Below are 16,117 nucleotides of genomic sequence, written 5' to 3'. Positions count from 1 at the left end.
TCTAAGGGTCATTTTAATTCTTATAAAATTGATTTTTTCCCCCAAATTTCTTCAGTATACATGTATTATGTGTATGATCAGAAAACAAAGTTTATATGTAAATAAAAGAACATCGAGACTTCAATGGAAGGGGGCCAAAGGGTATTTCAAACAGTTTTCAAGAAGACCAACAATAAGAACACATTCCATTTCAACCTCACCGGTTATCAAAGAGCAAGGTGCTGCTCTCAGCTGAGGGCGTTAACAGCCCCACCAGGCAGACAGCAGGTGTGGTGTCCGGGGTCCCCCAAGATGTCTGCATTTGAATTTCTTTTAAAATAGGAAAAATGAGTATGAAAATGAATCAAACCGAGATTTTATCTATCTTTTGCCAATGCAGTTGTCCAATAGAACTTTCCCTATTTGTCATGGAGGAAGGGCCTGAGAACGGCCCCAAGGACGCTGGAGGAACGATGGGGGCGGACACCTGGGATCATCGCCGTGGCACCCAGAAGCAAGCCTGTCTGGACCCAGCTCGGAGCAGCGTCGGCCTCCGGGACCTGGACGCGCCTGACAACTACTGTCGGTTCTCCTCACACTGAGATGGTATTACTTTGTTATCACACAACCAAAAATATACTAAAACGATGCCTTAGGCTGTTCATTTCCTTTATCTCAAAACTCTCACTTCTAGAAATCTACTCTAAGACAACGCTAAAGAAGGATAATGCAAAAAGATGCTATATGAAGAATGATTGTAACAGTGAAAACTTGGAAATAACTTCTGCATCCAACAAAAAAACAGCTAATAGAACATCACGCCCCCATCCAGAAGGACAGCCCCAAAGACAGTGAGGCTCTGAGGGAAAAAGAAGTCCTGCTATGCAGGTAAGCAGGGGAAAAAGATTAGAATGTTGACTGTATACACCGTGTTTAATGTAAAAATGCAATATCAAAAAGCAGAAGGTAACGTACCAAAGTGCGAAATGCAATTTTATTAAGAATTATGGGTATTTTCCCCTTAATTCTGTATTTTCTGTAAAGTGGTTATTTTGCCTCCATAGTTTAAAAAGTATACTAAAAAGCATTTCATAAACTCTAGCACTTTATACAAATGTGAAGTATCATCACTGAGAAGGCAGCTTATATCTGCTTAGAACTGAGCAGAAATGACATGAGTCCCAGATGAACACCGTCTTTTTCCTTCTCCGGGGAGCACGGGGCCCAGCTCCTCTCTCAGGGCTGAGCTACGTGGTACCTGAGTGGCCCTGCAGGTGGCTTTGCCAGCCGGGGTGGAGGTGTGCTTCCAGACACCTGTGTGCCAACACTGCACCCTGGAGGCACACCCCTGCGTCCTTCCAGCTTCCAGCATGGACAAGGTGGCCAGGCATGAGGCTGGCATGTTAGGACCCGGCTATGTGGATGCTGGGCCAGGTTCCAAGACAGCTGCGCTAACAGCATGACTAACAACATGACTCTGCAGCAGAGCTATGTGAGTGAAGCGAGTCCAGGAAATTTGCTTTTTCCCAAATGCCTACCACCTGAGCTTATTCTCCTCTCCTGGAATATAACGTTCACGTAGAAGTAATACTGTTCATAATTCAGTTTTTTTTTTTAATTATCATTCTAAACGTAAGAGTTTACAAAGGAAATTCCAGATCGAAATCACACCAAGAGGCTGTCCAAGGACACATGACTGACATACCTCCTTTTCATATGCAGGGAAGATCTGTCCCCCCTCAGTGACTTCCAAACCCATCAAAGAAAAGACCGGAAAAAAAAAACCCAGGAAGACAGTACATCCTCAAACGCGCTCAATTCTCCTCTCCTACGGTGGATCCCTTCCCAGGAGGTGACAGGCTTAAGGGGTGTTTCCGGGCGGGCAGGTGGGTGTCTCTCGCACACATGAGTTAATTTCTGGGGTTGCTGCCCACGGGGAACTCCTTCCGGCCAAGGGTGGGACCACGCCCAGGAGCTCAGCCACGCCTAGGGCATCAACAGGGCCCACGCTGCTCCCGCCGGAGCCCCCTGTACCCAGGAGGCTGCCAGGCATGCAGTAAGTGCTCAGCAAGCGCTTGTCGAACTGGACGGCAAAGGGCTTCTCCCTGCTGTGCAGCCTGCGGTGCTCTGCCAGGGGGCCGCTCCAGCCGAACACCTCGCCGCACTCATGACACTTAAAGGGCTTCTCCGCGGAGTGCGTCTTTTGATGTTTAATGAGACAGTGATTCTGGCTGAAGGCCCGGCCGCACTGGCCGCACTTATAGGGTTTCTCCCCGGTGTGGACGCGCTGGTGCACGATGAGCGATGAGTGGCAGCTGAAGGCCTTCCAGCAGCGGCTGCAGTCGAAGGGCTTCTCGCCGGTGTGGACGCGTTGATGCACAATCAGGTAGGAGTGGGAGCTGAAGGCCTTGCCGCACTCGTTGCAGCGGAAGGGCTTCTCGCCACTGTGGACGCGCTGGTGCACCACCAGGTACGAGTGGCAGCTGAAGGCTTTGCCGCACTGGCTGCACTTGAAGGGCTTCTCGCCCGTGTGGGCACGCTGGTGCAGCGTCAGGCGGGAGCGGCTGCTGAAGGCCTTCTGGCAGTCGCCGCACTGGAAGGGCTTGTCCCCGCTGTGGAGCTTCTCGTGCACCGTCAGGGACGAGTGGCAGGCGAAGGCCCGGCCGCACGCGCCGCACCGGTAGGGCTTCTCACCAGTGTGGATCCGGCGGTGCCGCGTCAGGTGTGTCCGCTGGTTGAAGGCCTTGCCGCACTCGCCGCACCGGTAGGGCCTCTCACCAGTGTGGACACGCAGGTGCATGCCGAGCAGCGAGCTGCAGCTGAAGGCCTTGTCGCAGGCGCCGCACTTGTAGGGCCGCTCGCCCGTGTGGACGCGCCGGTGCACGTTAAGGGATGAGTGGCAGCTGAAGGCCTTGCCGCACTGGCCGCAGAGGAAGGGCTTCTCGCCGGTGTGGACACGCCGGTGCTCCAGGAGGTTGGTGCTCCAGGTGAAGGCCTTGCCACACTCACCGCACTTGTAGGCCTTCTCTCGCGCGTGCCACCGCCGGTGCAGTGCCAGGGCCGCGCTTCGCTGGAAGGCCTTGCCGCACTCGCCACACGTGAACGGGCCGCTCCCGGCACCCGGGCTCCGACGCCTGACTCTGCTGGACTGCACGCTCCCCACGCAGCCGTCCGGAGAGGCTCCTTCTGCGGGAAGGCTGGGCTGGGCCAGGAGGGCACACCTCCGGCCAAGAGCCTCCTCAGACACCACATGGCCCCATCGGTGCTCCTCTGTGGGACCGTCCCTGGTGCTGGCGGCCTCACATTGTGACAGAGCAGTCGCCAGGGCCCCCTGGGCGCCCCTGTCACCAGGACCGGGGCTGTGGAGACCGGACCTCGCCAGCCCACCTGCGATCAGCTCCCATGACGGTTCTTCTTTGTAAACGAACAGCTGCTGAGACCATGGCTCCTCCACCTCAGGCCCCGGCTCCCGTTCTGGTTCTGTAAGAAATGGAGATACTACCTTCTGAGAGCAGGCGGAGGTGCGGCGCTGGGGCTCAGGGCTGAGATCTGCCGGGAGAACAGGTAAGTGCAGGAGAGAGAGTAGAGATCAGCCGGGGGAGAGAGAGAGCGCAAGCTCAGGGCTGTGCGGAGGGGAGCACTCAGGGCAAGGCAGGCAGGCTGGAGAGCAGGGAAGAGGAGGAAGAAAGAGGGAAAGGAGCCTTGGAGAAGCCAGGGGATGCTGAAAAGAGCCAGGGGGCGGGGGGAGGACAGAGGAGCAGGAGGGGCACTGAGCAGGTGCAGACGGAGCAGGGCAGTGGACCGCGGAAGGAAAGCAGGCCCCATAGGGCAGTGGGGGTGGGGCTCCACATCCTCCCACTGCATCCCACTCACCTGGACCAGCCCCTCCAGGGACAGCTCTAGGCGCCCACCATGGCTCCTCGCCTCGTTCCAGGTGAGAGATCACATCTGGCTTGCAGACGGGAGGCCCTGCGCGAAGGGAGAAAGCGGCGTGGCTCTGGGTGCTGTGCTCTCCAGACCAGCCCACAAGCCCAGCAGCCCTGGAGTGGCCCCAGCGGCCTGAGGCACGGAGAGGTGGTGCCAACTTCAAGGAAGGGGGCCTGAGACATGGAACCCATACTGACATGTGTGTCTGAGGACCCCACAGGTACTGACATGCCCCATCTAGGGCAGGCTGGGCTTCCAGGGCCCTGTCCACCCCCTCCCTTTCCTCTGGGCCCCACCCCAGGACCAGCCACACTTCCAGGTAAAGATGCCAGTTGGTGCCACAAGGGCCTGGGGCATATACCACAAAGAAGACTCAGGAACACATACAGACTGGTGGATGCCCAGACTGCGGCCTCCTCACCTTGGGAGCCATCTTACCCAGGGCAAGAAGGTTCTGGTAGTTCTCCAGCATCACGTCCCGGTACAGGGCCCTCTGAGGGGAGTCCAGCTGTCCCCACTCCTCCTGGGTGAAGTCCACGGCCACGTCCTTGAAAGTCACCAACTCCTGGAATGACACACATGTTCTCTCTCACCCAGGATGGAAGTCAGTCCACTTGCGTTTTTGGGTGACTGAGGACCTCAGTAGAAGAGATAATCTCGGGTGACCTCCTGAGCGCAGAAGATAGGGCTGTAGACACCATCTGTCTTATAGCCCCGACGCACACACCACAACTCAGCCAGGAATTGCCACGCAGCCTGGCCTGGGAGGGCCCAGCTAACTGGACAGCCCACGTATAGGTGCTACAGTGGGGGCACAGGCTGAGGCCATAAATTCTGGCCAACTTACAGAACTTGAAATATAATACAAAGAGCCTCAAACCCTATTCAAGTCCCATCACTGCAAAAGGCCCCAAACCCAGACAGGAAGCCCTCACTGCACCCCAAGGAAGGACCCTGTACTGCTCCGTGTCCTTCCTGCTTGCCCCCCACTCTTTCCCGCCAGACCCCTGCTCCCTTGCCCTCCTGGGGCCACATCCCAGCCCACCCCCTCGCAACCTTCTCCCACTTTCCCCCAACACTGGCCCCTGGTCTCGGGGTAACCCCCCCAACTCGGTCACACTGGTTCCAAGTGTCCTGAAAGTCCCAAATGACTTCCCTTATGTGACTCCTCCTCTGGAACCCCAGTATTCTGCCGGCCAGGGCTTCTTACCTCTCCGGCTGGGCACGCCAAGAGGTTGGAGACCCAGTGCCTGTCCCATGAGAAGAGAACAAAGAGCAGCCCAGGCCACATACAGTCATGACAGGGATGCATTAGAAGATAGGCAGGGACTTCCCTGATGGTCCAGCGGAAGACTCTGCACTCCCAATGCAGGGGGCCCGGGTTCGATCTCTGGTCAGGGAACTAGATCCCTCATGCCGCAACTAAAAAGATCCCACGCGCTGCAACTGAAGACCCTTCACGCAGCAACGAAGATCCTGCTTGTCGCGACTAAGACCCAGCACAGCCAAATAAATAAATAAATACTAAAAAAAAAAAAAGGTGGGGGTTGGGGGGACACAGAAGTGGTGGGGCAAGCAGGTCCTCAGCAGTAAAGTGAACTGGAGTCAGGGAGGAGGCGGGGAGGCGGGCCACAGTGGCCAGAGTATGAAGATAGGTATCTACTCCAAGGTGACAGCGTCTGCATTCTGCAGCAGGCAGCATGGGGGGAAGGCAGGAGGGGGACAGGCGTGAACAGGTTCTGAGCATGGGCCCAAGGAGTGACCTGGTTAAGAAAAGCAGCCTGGTAAAAACTGAGTTTCAAGTTCTGTTTCTAGACACAAAGGGGTAATGGGCACCAGATTTGCCCTCCTTACCTCAAACAACTAGTAAACTGGGTAAGATGTATGAAACAATGGTCAATTTCCAGACACTGGACAAAGGACAGCTCAGAACAGAGACCCCTGAGAACAAACAAAGTGAGCCCTACAACAGCCTCACCTTCCCACATGGAAGTAGTCCCTGATCACAGTGCAGGGAGTGGGAATCCAGAGAGAGCTTGTGGTCCAAGGAGTTGAGGAGACAGAGAACAGAGTTTGGGGAGACCAGGAAACTAGAATTTTCAGGGCAACGTGCCACAGCAAAGGGAGCCACACAGGCTTGGAACTCTGGATGTGCTCAAGATTGACTGAGGAATGACCCCAAACCAGGGAAAGAAACAGCAGAAAGAGGTGTGTGCAGGACAATCATTAAAACTCAAACAGGACTGGGAACAGTCTGTGCTCCAACCGGCCAGAGTGAATGTCCTCGAGTGAATGTCCTCCTGCTCTATGGGACACTGAGTAAAGTCCCCAGAAGGATACTACTTCAGCAGTGGGGCAAAATTAGCCTGAGATTAAAGACTTCTCTGGACCCACCTTAACAAAACCTAAAAGTAAGCCTTGGAAGGATCCAACTGACACTAAGTAATTTCACTGCATCACAAAACATTTAAAGAATTAAACCCAACACCCAACAAAGTAAAATTCACTCCATCTAGAATCCAATCAGGTAACTAAAAGGAAAAAAAGTTAATAAAATCAGAAGAATTAAAAGTATCATAAAACTAAAAACAAAACAACAACAAAAAAGTATCATAAAACAGTATTTGTTTACCTCAAAAGAAAGCGTTAAGGGTGAAACAGAATTAAAAAAGATACAAGACGTAGAAAACAAATAGCATAACGGCAGATATAAACCCAGCCGTATGGATAATTATGTTAAATGTGAATAGTCTAAATATCCCAAGTAAAAACTAGAGATTATCAAATTGAATTTAAAAAGTAAGACCCAGGCTTCCCTGGTGGCACAGTGGTTAAGAATCCACCTGCCAATGCAGGGGACATGGCTTCAAGCTCTGGTCCGGGAAGATCCCACATGCTGCAGAGCAACTAAGCCTGTGTGCCACAACTACTGAGCCTGCACTCTAGAGCCCGCAAGCCACAACTACTGAAGCCCATGTACCTAGAGCCCATGTTCTGCAACAAGAAAAACCACCACAATGAGAAGCCCACGCACAATGAAGAGTAGCCCCTGCTCACCACAACTAGAGAAAGCCCGCACGCAGCAATGAAGACCCAAAGCAGCCCCTCTGCAAAAAAAAAAAAAAAGATACCCAGAAAATTCTCCACATATTTAGAATTAAACAATACACTCCTGAATAATACACAGTTGAAGGAGAAATTACAAAAAAATTAGAAACTATTTTGAACTGAAAAAAAGGGAAATACAACAGAAAATTTGTGGAATATAGCTAAAGCAGGACTTAGAGGTAAATTTATAGCACTGAATGCTAATGAGAATAGGTGTCAAATCAATACCTCAGTTTCACCCTTAAGAAAACAAAGTAGTATACACTGATGTGTATAAAACTGATGACTAATAAGAACCTGCAGTATAAAAAAACAAACAACAAAAAAACAACTAATACTAAGCTTTCTTTGGTTATTTGTATGGAAATATGTTAATATAAATGTTTCAAACATTACATGAAATTTCTAAAAATCTTATATGTTCTGGTATAATGTTAAGTCATAATTCTAGTTATTACTTTAAAATGTATATCTCAGAAATAACTAAATTTCCTTGTCAATTCCATTATTATGAACTTTCATCAAATCTTTAACCGTGGTCATTTTTAAGTCTTTTGTCATTTACAGACAGTTCTGGGTGTACGCTGATGCTTTCGCTAAAATGTTCCTACAAAAGGGTTTCATCTTCAAGGAATTCATGGAAAAGACTCTGACAAGTACAGGTTTCTGGTAACTGACTATACTGCTGAACTGAATGAATAAGCATTTTCAGAACTCTAACGGAAAACTGATGAATTCATAAAAGTGCTAACAAAAGATCAAGATGAAAAAAAATTAATTACATGGGACTGAGTGAACTGATGACGATGATTATAATTTTTGTGACTTTCTGTTTGAATAAAAAAAAAATCCCACAAGGACTCAGAGGCAAAAAATATACAAATCAATTTTCACTGCAAAGTAAAGGAGCTGTTACAGTGGAGAATTACTGGACTGAATGTCAATATTATGACATAGTATAAGTGTGTTTCGTGTTTGGTAACTGCAATCATTGTTGCTTTTGTTGTGGTCATCCATTTACAATGCTTGGTGTCAGTTTATTTATCTCTTGTAAAAATAAAATACTGTGTGTGTGTGTGTGTGTGTGTGTGTGTGTGTGTGTGTGTGTGTGTGTGTGTGTGTTGTGAAAAAAAAGAATTCACTGGTGTAGGTGGGCTGATATTTGCACAATTACTCCTGTAGATTTGATTATTTATTTTATTTTGATTAAGCAATGCTACAATGCTAAAAGAAAATGCATACTTAGCTGTTAGCAGGGTTGAAGCTCCTGATGGTTGTAAGAGCTACCTGCCTGAATTTGGACATTAGCATTTTATGCAATGAATTAAAAGCAAAAAATCATTTCAAAAAAAAAAAAAAAGAAGCCAAAGTAGCTACCTCCCTGGTGGTCCAGTGGTTAAGACTCTGCCCTCCAATGCAGGGGATGTGGGTTCGATCCCTGGTTGGGGAGCTAAGATCCCACATGCCTTGGGGCCAAAAAACCAAAAACATAAAACAGAAGCACTATTGTAACAAATTCAATAAAGGCTTTAAAAAAAATGGTCCACATCAAAACAAACAATCAAAAAAAAGCCAAAGTAAAGAAAGGAAATAATAACCAGAAACTGATGAAAAAGAGCACAGAAAAGCCATAGAGAAAATCAATGAAACCAAAAGATGGTTCTCTGCAAAGACCAATAAAATCAATAATTAAACATATATTTACTATATGACTCAGCCATTCCACTCTTGGGTATTTATTCAAGAGAAATTAAAACACACATCTATACTTATACTCCAATATTTATAGCAGGTTTATTTGTAATAACCTAAACGAGGAAACAACCTAAACGTCCATCAGTTGGTGAATGGATAAACAAATTGTGGAGTACATATGCAACAATGTTATGTGCTGAACTGTGTCCCTCCAAATTCATATGTTGAAGCCCTAAGCTCCAATACCTTAGAATGTGACTATATTTGAAGACAAGGCCTTTAAAAAGGTAATTAAGGTAAACTAGGTCATTAAGATGGGTCCTAAAATGGTAGAACTAGTGTCCTTATAAGAAATGGAAATTTGGACACAAATATGTACAGAGGGGAGAACGTGAGGACACAGAGAAGCACCATCTGCAAACCAAGGAGAGAAGCTCAGAAGAAACCTATCAACACCTTGATCTTAGACTTCTAGCCTCCAGAACTATGAGACAATAAATTTCTATTGCTTGAGCCACACAGTCTGTGGCACTTTGCTGTGGCAGCCCTAGGAACCTAAAACAAATGGAATATCACTGGACAATCAACAGGACCAAGCTACTGATTCAAACAAGGAAATGAAGTCAAAAGCATAATGCTAACTGAAATAAGTCAGAAACAAAAGACTACATATCTTATAATTCCACATGAAATTCTTAAAAAGACAGAATTATACTGGATGCCAAGGGGGCGGGTGGAGAAGATGGGCTTCAAAGGGACATGAAGGAACTTTTTGGGTGATGGAAAAGTTCTATATTGTGATTGTGGTGCTGGTTACACAACTGTATACACTTGCCAAAACTCACCAAATCCTACATATATAAAATTGGAGAAATTTATTGTGTATAAATTACACCTCAATAAACCTGATCCAAAAAACCCACCGGATTTCAGGGAAATGAGAAGGTCGGAGTGAGGACACATGCTGAGAACGTGCCCATAACCAAGGCATGCAGGGATGAAGCATAATGGTGATGGCACTGGCAGAAAGAAGGAGGAAATGGGCAGAAACAAAGCTCCAGAGACATCACAATGCGGTGCTGGCGAGAGAGCACTGTCAGAGGCTACGTGGTTTCAGTATGGAGGTGTTAACAGGCAAGAGCAGGACAGGATTTGAGCCTTGGCACAGGACTTTCTGAGGGGTATTACCAACCCACCAGCAAAAGCCCATGTCTGGTGTGTCTTCATTTTGCAGGACAGGAAGCAAAAGGGTGTGGGAATCAAAGGCAGATGTGGAGGGGCTTCCCTGGTGGTGCAGTGGTTAAGAATCCGCCTGCCAATGCAGGGGACACGGGTTCGAGCACTAGTCTGGGAAGACCCCTCATGCCACGGAGCAACTAAGCCCCTGTGCCACAACTACTGAGCCTGCACTCTAGAGCCTGCGAGCCACAACTACTGAGCTCGTGTGCCACAACTACTGAAGCCCGCATGCCTAGAGCCCGTGCTCCGCAACAAGAGAAGCCACTGCAATGAGAAGTCTGCGCACTGCAACGAAGAGTAGCCCCCACTTGCCACAACCAGAGAGAAGCCTGCGCGCAGCAACGAAGGCCCAACGCAGCCAAAAATTAAATTAATTAAATTTATTTAAAAAGAAAAAAAAAGGCAGATGTGGAAATAAAACTAGCAGAAGAGTCAGAACAGATCACGGGGGATGTCCCAGCAGAGCAGAACCCTTGACGTAGTATGAGACTGCTGGGAGGGGAGAGTACTTCGGAGAGAGGACCAGTTACTCAAAGACGTGAGAAGCTGGTATTTCAGGAATAATATCTGTGCACAAGAAGGGGAGTACCTCCCGAGGTGGTCACTCTCACACAGACACCACTTTTTCCTGAACCTTTTCAAGGCAAGTTGCAGACATCAGAACATCTCACCTTACATTCTTCAGCCTGTATCTCCTAAGGATGTTCTCTGACACAATCACAATGCCATCATCACACCCATGAAATTAAATATTCATACAACATGATCTAAGATACAGTATATTTTCAAATTTTCTCAATCTTTCTAAATGCCTTTGATAGAATTTTTGGATCTATAATCCATCAAGGATCATGTATTGCATGTGCTTGTTATGTCTCCCAAGGGTCTTATAGAACTACAGCACATTCTAACATTACAGAAGCTGGGCATATCTCACCATACATGTTTTACAGTCATTTCTACTTTTCAAGTGGTAAGTTAACAGAATTGCCAAATCCTAAAAAAATCAAAGGATTCTCAATCCTCCTGACCTTTCACCACCTCACACTGTCTTTATCCAGCGCACTTTTCTAAACACTACGATGAGTGGGGGTAGTTTAGGTGGTGGAACAAAATGAGGAGCAAAACCCAAAATCTGTAAAAGGAGGGATTTGCACCTCTCCCAGCTGCAGAAGTGGCCCCAGGGCCAACTCCCTGTCGAGCCCACAGATCCTCTAAAACTCCAAGTTTTTCCATGAAGGCCCCATGTCAGGAGCTGGGTACAGAGGAAAAGCACACAGGGACACACCCCCTACCATCAGTCTGACCCCAACACTGCAATGCAGCCCTTCCATCAGCTGTTCCACATCCTCCTACCTAATTCCATCCCGGAAAACTCCCCCAAACAAGGACCAACTGCTACAAACATCCCATGGGCCTGAGTGTGGAGATGAGTGAAGTGATCTCATGTGAGCTGTCACCTACTTGCTTGGGTGGCACTAGAACCACTCATCAGAGCTCCCAGCACAGTGCTGGGCACACAGCACAGTCCTCGGCAACAGACACATGGCTGGACTGAATCAGGCTGGAACATACACTCATGTTGATGGCACACCCCGGCATCACCTGCACCTGTTCCCACGCGCAGAGCTTCCTGAGGACTGGAGAGCAGGCCCCCAGGTGTGTGTGTGGGGTGTCCTTGGATGACTAAAGATTCTGGGCGGCCGAAGGAAGGTGCCAACCCTCCACATAAACAACGAAATGTTCAAAAAAGAAAAACCAGCCACTCACCTCGGACCTGCCTTCCAGGAGACCCTGACTCAATTTATCTTCTGGAATCTCTTTGAGGGGAAGAACAGGGTCCTGAGAGGATGGAGCTGGAAAGGAGAAATGAGTCAAGAGGGCTGCTCTGTCCACAGCCACCAGGCACCCCCAGCACGGGGAGAATGAAGGGGAGGCAGGAAGGGAGCCCCAACTTCGTCACAACCTGATAGGGCATCGGGGCTAATTCTGCTACTCAGTGTATGGGTCACTCCCGTTACGGAGGAAAAGCGCCGCCATTCCCGTCCCCATCATCCCCGGGGTGCCCACGGTGAAGAGGAGGAGACCTGAATCCGGGACGCTTTCGGGAAGCCAGCCCGCCCTCTCCGTGCAAATCCACAGGCCCACGGCCTGACAAGCCAACCGTACCTGCCTCCCGGGGCTCCGGGGCCTCCATGGCACCCTCCTTTGGCGGCCGCCCCGAGCGGGGGCGGGGCGGGTCCACCTCCCGGGGCTCAGAACCCTCGCGCAGCCCCGCGGGGCCGGCCCGCGCCCCGGGTCGGGGTCAGGCGGGCTCCGCAGGCGCCCCGCGCCCCGGGCTGTGCTCTCGCCCCATCGCTCGCCCCACCAGCCCGTCACCGACGTTGTACGGGCCCGCGCGGGCCGGCCAGGCCTCGGGCTCTGCCGCCCGGCGCTGGGAGTCGCGGAGGCGGCACACAGGCCTGGGGCGGACGGGCTGACGAACCGACGGCCGGCCGGACGCGCGGACGAGCTCACCCACCTCACACAAGACGGCCGCCGCCACAAAAGAGCTCGGGCGACCGTCGCCAGACGTGCGCCTGCGCAGACCGGACGGGCACTACAACTCCCGGAGTCTTTTGCGCCGCGCAGGGGTGGACTGCATTTCCCAGAGGGCATCGGGGCCGGAGCCGCTCTGACGTCTAGCACGGACGAGCGTGTAGCACAGTCTTCTGGGAAGTGTAGTTAAGGCGCCAGCGACCTTGCGCTCTGGCCCCGCCCCCTCTCCCCCATTGCTGTGGAAAGCGCTTGCATCTCGGGGTGTGTGTGTGATATGTGTGGTGTGTGTGTGATGTGTGGTGTGTGTGTGTGTGTGTGTGGTGTGATGTGTGTGATGTGTGTGGTATGTGTGGTGTGTGTGTGTGTGAGGTGTGTGATGTGTGTGTGCGCACTCCTGGTGGGTGAGTGTGGAGAGTTTAGGTTGGGTAAGTGTGGAACATTAAGGGTGAGTGACCTCTGTGTGAGAGGGACAGGGCCCCACGGGCACCTGCTGGGTCCTGACACTTGACCTACCAGTTGTCCCATCCCCAGGGATGGGAGTGGGTCCATTTCTCTTTGCTGGGAAGATGGATTCCTTTGCTTGGGACCACCCAGAACTGGAGGGAAGGGGCCCTCAGGAAGGCCCAGCTCCTGCACTCGGCCCCTGGCCCTTTCTTCTGACAGAGGGGGGATGGGGTGGGGTAGAGTGAGGGTGGGGTTTGGGGGGAGGGGTCTGCAGACTCCCCAGCCTCCCCATAATGGGTAGAGAGGCGGCCACCCTGAAGGTCCTGGAGTTCTGGGAAGGTGAGACCCCTACTGGGCTTGGCTGGGAACCTCCATGGTGAGGCCCCAGGTGCTATGGGCACAGAAACAAGGACGAGGGTGGGACGCCACAGGGCTGGAAAATGTGGCTGCTCACTCCCAGGCCTTGCTGGGTGGGGACCCAAGGCCAGGGTGGCAGGTACTGAGCGGCTATCCAGCTCGAAGAAGGGAGCGAGTGCCCTGTGCAGTCCAGGGCAGGAGGGGCCGTGGCATCCAGGGGCCTTACACTAAGACCCTCGCTTTTCAAAATTGAGAAGTTAATCTATCCTGAGGAGAGGGTCGTGGGAACTTCTAATTCGGTCAGAAACCCAGGCTTCTGAAGGGGGTCGGGGACATGGCGGGGGGAATGTTCTTGTGGGCCTGAGCCCTTAACCTGTGGGGTGTGATGCCACCCTGGGGTAGACAGTGTCGGAATCCAGTCGAATCCTCAGACACCCTACTGGGGTCGGAAACTTAATTGTTATCATGGGGAAAATCCTCCACGCATTTGGTGACCAGAAGCGTCAGAAGTGAAGTGTTGTCTTTGAAGGGAAGGGAAAACACAGGGAAGAAAGACAAGTCGGGAACAACTGGGTTTTTTCCTACACAGGAAGGAACACACTGAGTTTTCCCCTTTACACCTTCTTGGGGGCCGGAGGCGAGGTAGGGTTGGTGGTGGCAGTGGTATCTGTGACCCGAGGATCAAGGAGCAGGACACACACTGGCCCTGAGGCAGGAAGCTGTTGGCATGATGGGCAGGAGGGGGCGTGTCCCTGGGGGCAGGCCCAGAGCCCAGGCTCTGCAGGGAGTGGAGAGGAGCCCTTGGGTTGGAGGGTGAGGGCAGAGGGGGTTCTGATCAGACGTAGGTTTTTTTTTTTTAAAGGAACATTTTTTAAAATAGATCTCTATTGGAGTATAATTGCTTCACAATACCGTGTTAGTTTCTGTTGCACAACAAAGTTAATCAGCCATATGCATACACAGGTCCCCATATCCCCTCCCTCTTGAGCCTCCCTCCCATCCTCCCTATCCCACCCCTCTAGGTCATCGCAAAGCACCGAGCCAATCTCCCTGTGCTATGCTGCTGCTTCCCACCAGCCAACTGTTTTACACTTGATAGTGTATAAAAGTCGATGCTACTCTCACTTCGCCCCAGCTTTGCCTTCCCACCCCATGTCATCAAGTTCATTCTCTATGTCTACCTCTTTATTCCTGCCCTGAAACTAGGTTCATGCACCTGCCCTGCAACTGGGTTTTAGATTCCATATATATGCATTAGCATATGGTATTTGTTTTCCTCTTTCTGACTTACTTCACTCTGTATGACAGACTGTAGGTCCACCTACCCCACTACAAATAACTCAATTTCCTTTCTTTTTATGGCTGAATATTCCATTGTATATATGTGCCACGTCTTCTTTATCCATTCATCTGTCGATGGACATCTAGGTTGGTTCCATGTCCTGGCTATTGTAAACAGTGCTGCAATGAACATTGTGATGCATGTCTCTTTTTGAATTATGGTTTTATCAGGGTATGTACCCTGGGATTGCTGGGTCATATAGTAGTTCTATTTTTAGTTTTTTAAGGAACCTCCATACTTTTTTCCATAGTGGTTGTATCAATTTACATTCCCACCAACAGTGTAGGAGGGTTCCCTTTTCACCACACCCTTTCCAGCATTTAATGTTTCTAGCTTTTTTGATAATGGCCATTCTGACTCATGTGAGGTGATATCTCATTGTAGTTTTGAGTTGCATTTCTCTAATAATTAGTGATGTTGAGTATATTTTCATGTGCCTCTTGGCCATCTGTATGTCTTCCTTGCTGAAATGTCTATTTAGGTCTTCTGCCATTTTTTAACTGGATTGTTTGTGTTTTTTATATTGAGCTCCATGAGCTGTTTGTATATTTTGGAGATTAATCCTTTGTCCGTTGTTTCATTTGCAAATATTTTCTCCCATTCTGAGGGTTGTCTTTTTGTCTTGTTTATGGTTTCCTTTGCTGTGCAAAAGCTTTTTTTTTTTTTTTTTTTTTTTTTGCGGTACGCGGGCCTCTCACTGTTGTGGCCTCTCCCGTTGCGGAGCACAGGCTCCGGACACGCAGGCTCAGTGGCCGTGGCTCACGGGCCTAGCCGCTCCGCGGCACGTGGGATCTTCCCGGACCGGGGCACGAACCCGTGTCCCTCTGCATCGGCAGGCAGACTCTCAACCACTGCGCCACCAGGGAAGCCCTGTGCAAAAGCTTTTAAGTTTAATTAAGCAAGTCCCATTTGTTTATTTTTGTTTTTATTTCTGTTACTCTAGGAGGTGGGTCAAACAAGATCTTGCTATGGTTTATGTCAAAGACTGTTTTTCCTATGTTTTCCTTTAAAAGTTTTATAGTGTCTGGTCTTTTTAAGTCTTTAATCCATTTGGAGTTTATTTTTGTGTATGGTGTTAGAGAGTGTTCTAATTTAACTCTTTTACATGTAGCTGTCCAGTTTTCCCAGCACCATTTATTGAAGAGGCTTTTTCTCCTCCATTGTATGTTCTTACCTCCTTTGTTATAAATTAGGTGCCCATATGTGAGTGGGTTTATCTCTGGGCATTCTATCCTGTACCATTGATCTATATTTCTGTTTTTGTGCCAGTACTATACTGACTTGATTACTGTAGCTTTGTGGTATAGTTTGAAGTCAGAGAGCCTGATTCCACCAACTCTGTTTTTCTTTCTCAAGATTCCTTTGGCTATTCGGGGTCTTTTGTGTTTCCATACGAATTGTAAGATTTTTTGTTCTAATTCTGTGAAGAATGCCATTGGTAGTTTGATAGGTATTGCACTGAATCTGTACATTGCTTTGGGTAGTATA

The 16,117-nt window shown here is 49.7% G+C and overlaps 1 protein-coding gene across 1 annotated transcript; it reads right to left on the bottom strand.

Annotated features, from left to right (window-relative positions):
* Positions 1 to 1,840: 1,840 nt before the first annotated feature.
* ZNF74 (zinc finger protein 74) lies at positions 1,841 to 12,480 on the bottom strand (the record flags this gene model as incomplete). The annotated part of the gene is made up of 5 exons (XM_082853727.1): positions 12,118 to 12,480; positions 11,719 to 11,804; positions 4,345 to 4,471; positions 3,853 to 3,948; positions 1,841 to 3,459 (listed from the first exon to the last, which is right to left on the bottom strand). Exons 1-5 carry the CDS (start codon positions 12,143 to 12,145, stop codon positions 1,841 to 1,843), a joined length of 1,956 nt encoding a protein of 651 aa, XP_082709853.1. The 5' UTR covers positions 12,146 to 12,480.
* Between the last annotated feature and the right edge of the window lie 3,637 nt (positions 12,481 to 16,117).

Source organism: Leucopleurus acutus (genome assembly GCF_964270905.1).
Source record: "Leucopleurus acutus genome assembly, chromosome: 13".
NCBI classification, from domain to species: domain Eukaryota; kingdom Metazoa; phylum Chordata; class Mammalia; order Artiodactyla; family Delphinidae; genus Leucopleurus; species Leucopleurus acutus.
The sequence above is the reverse complement of the archived record's forward strand: the minus strand, read 5'-3'. Positions and strand labels throughout refer to the sequence as shown.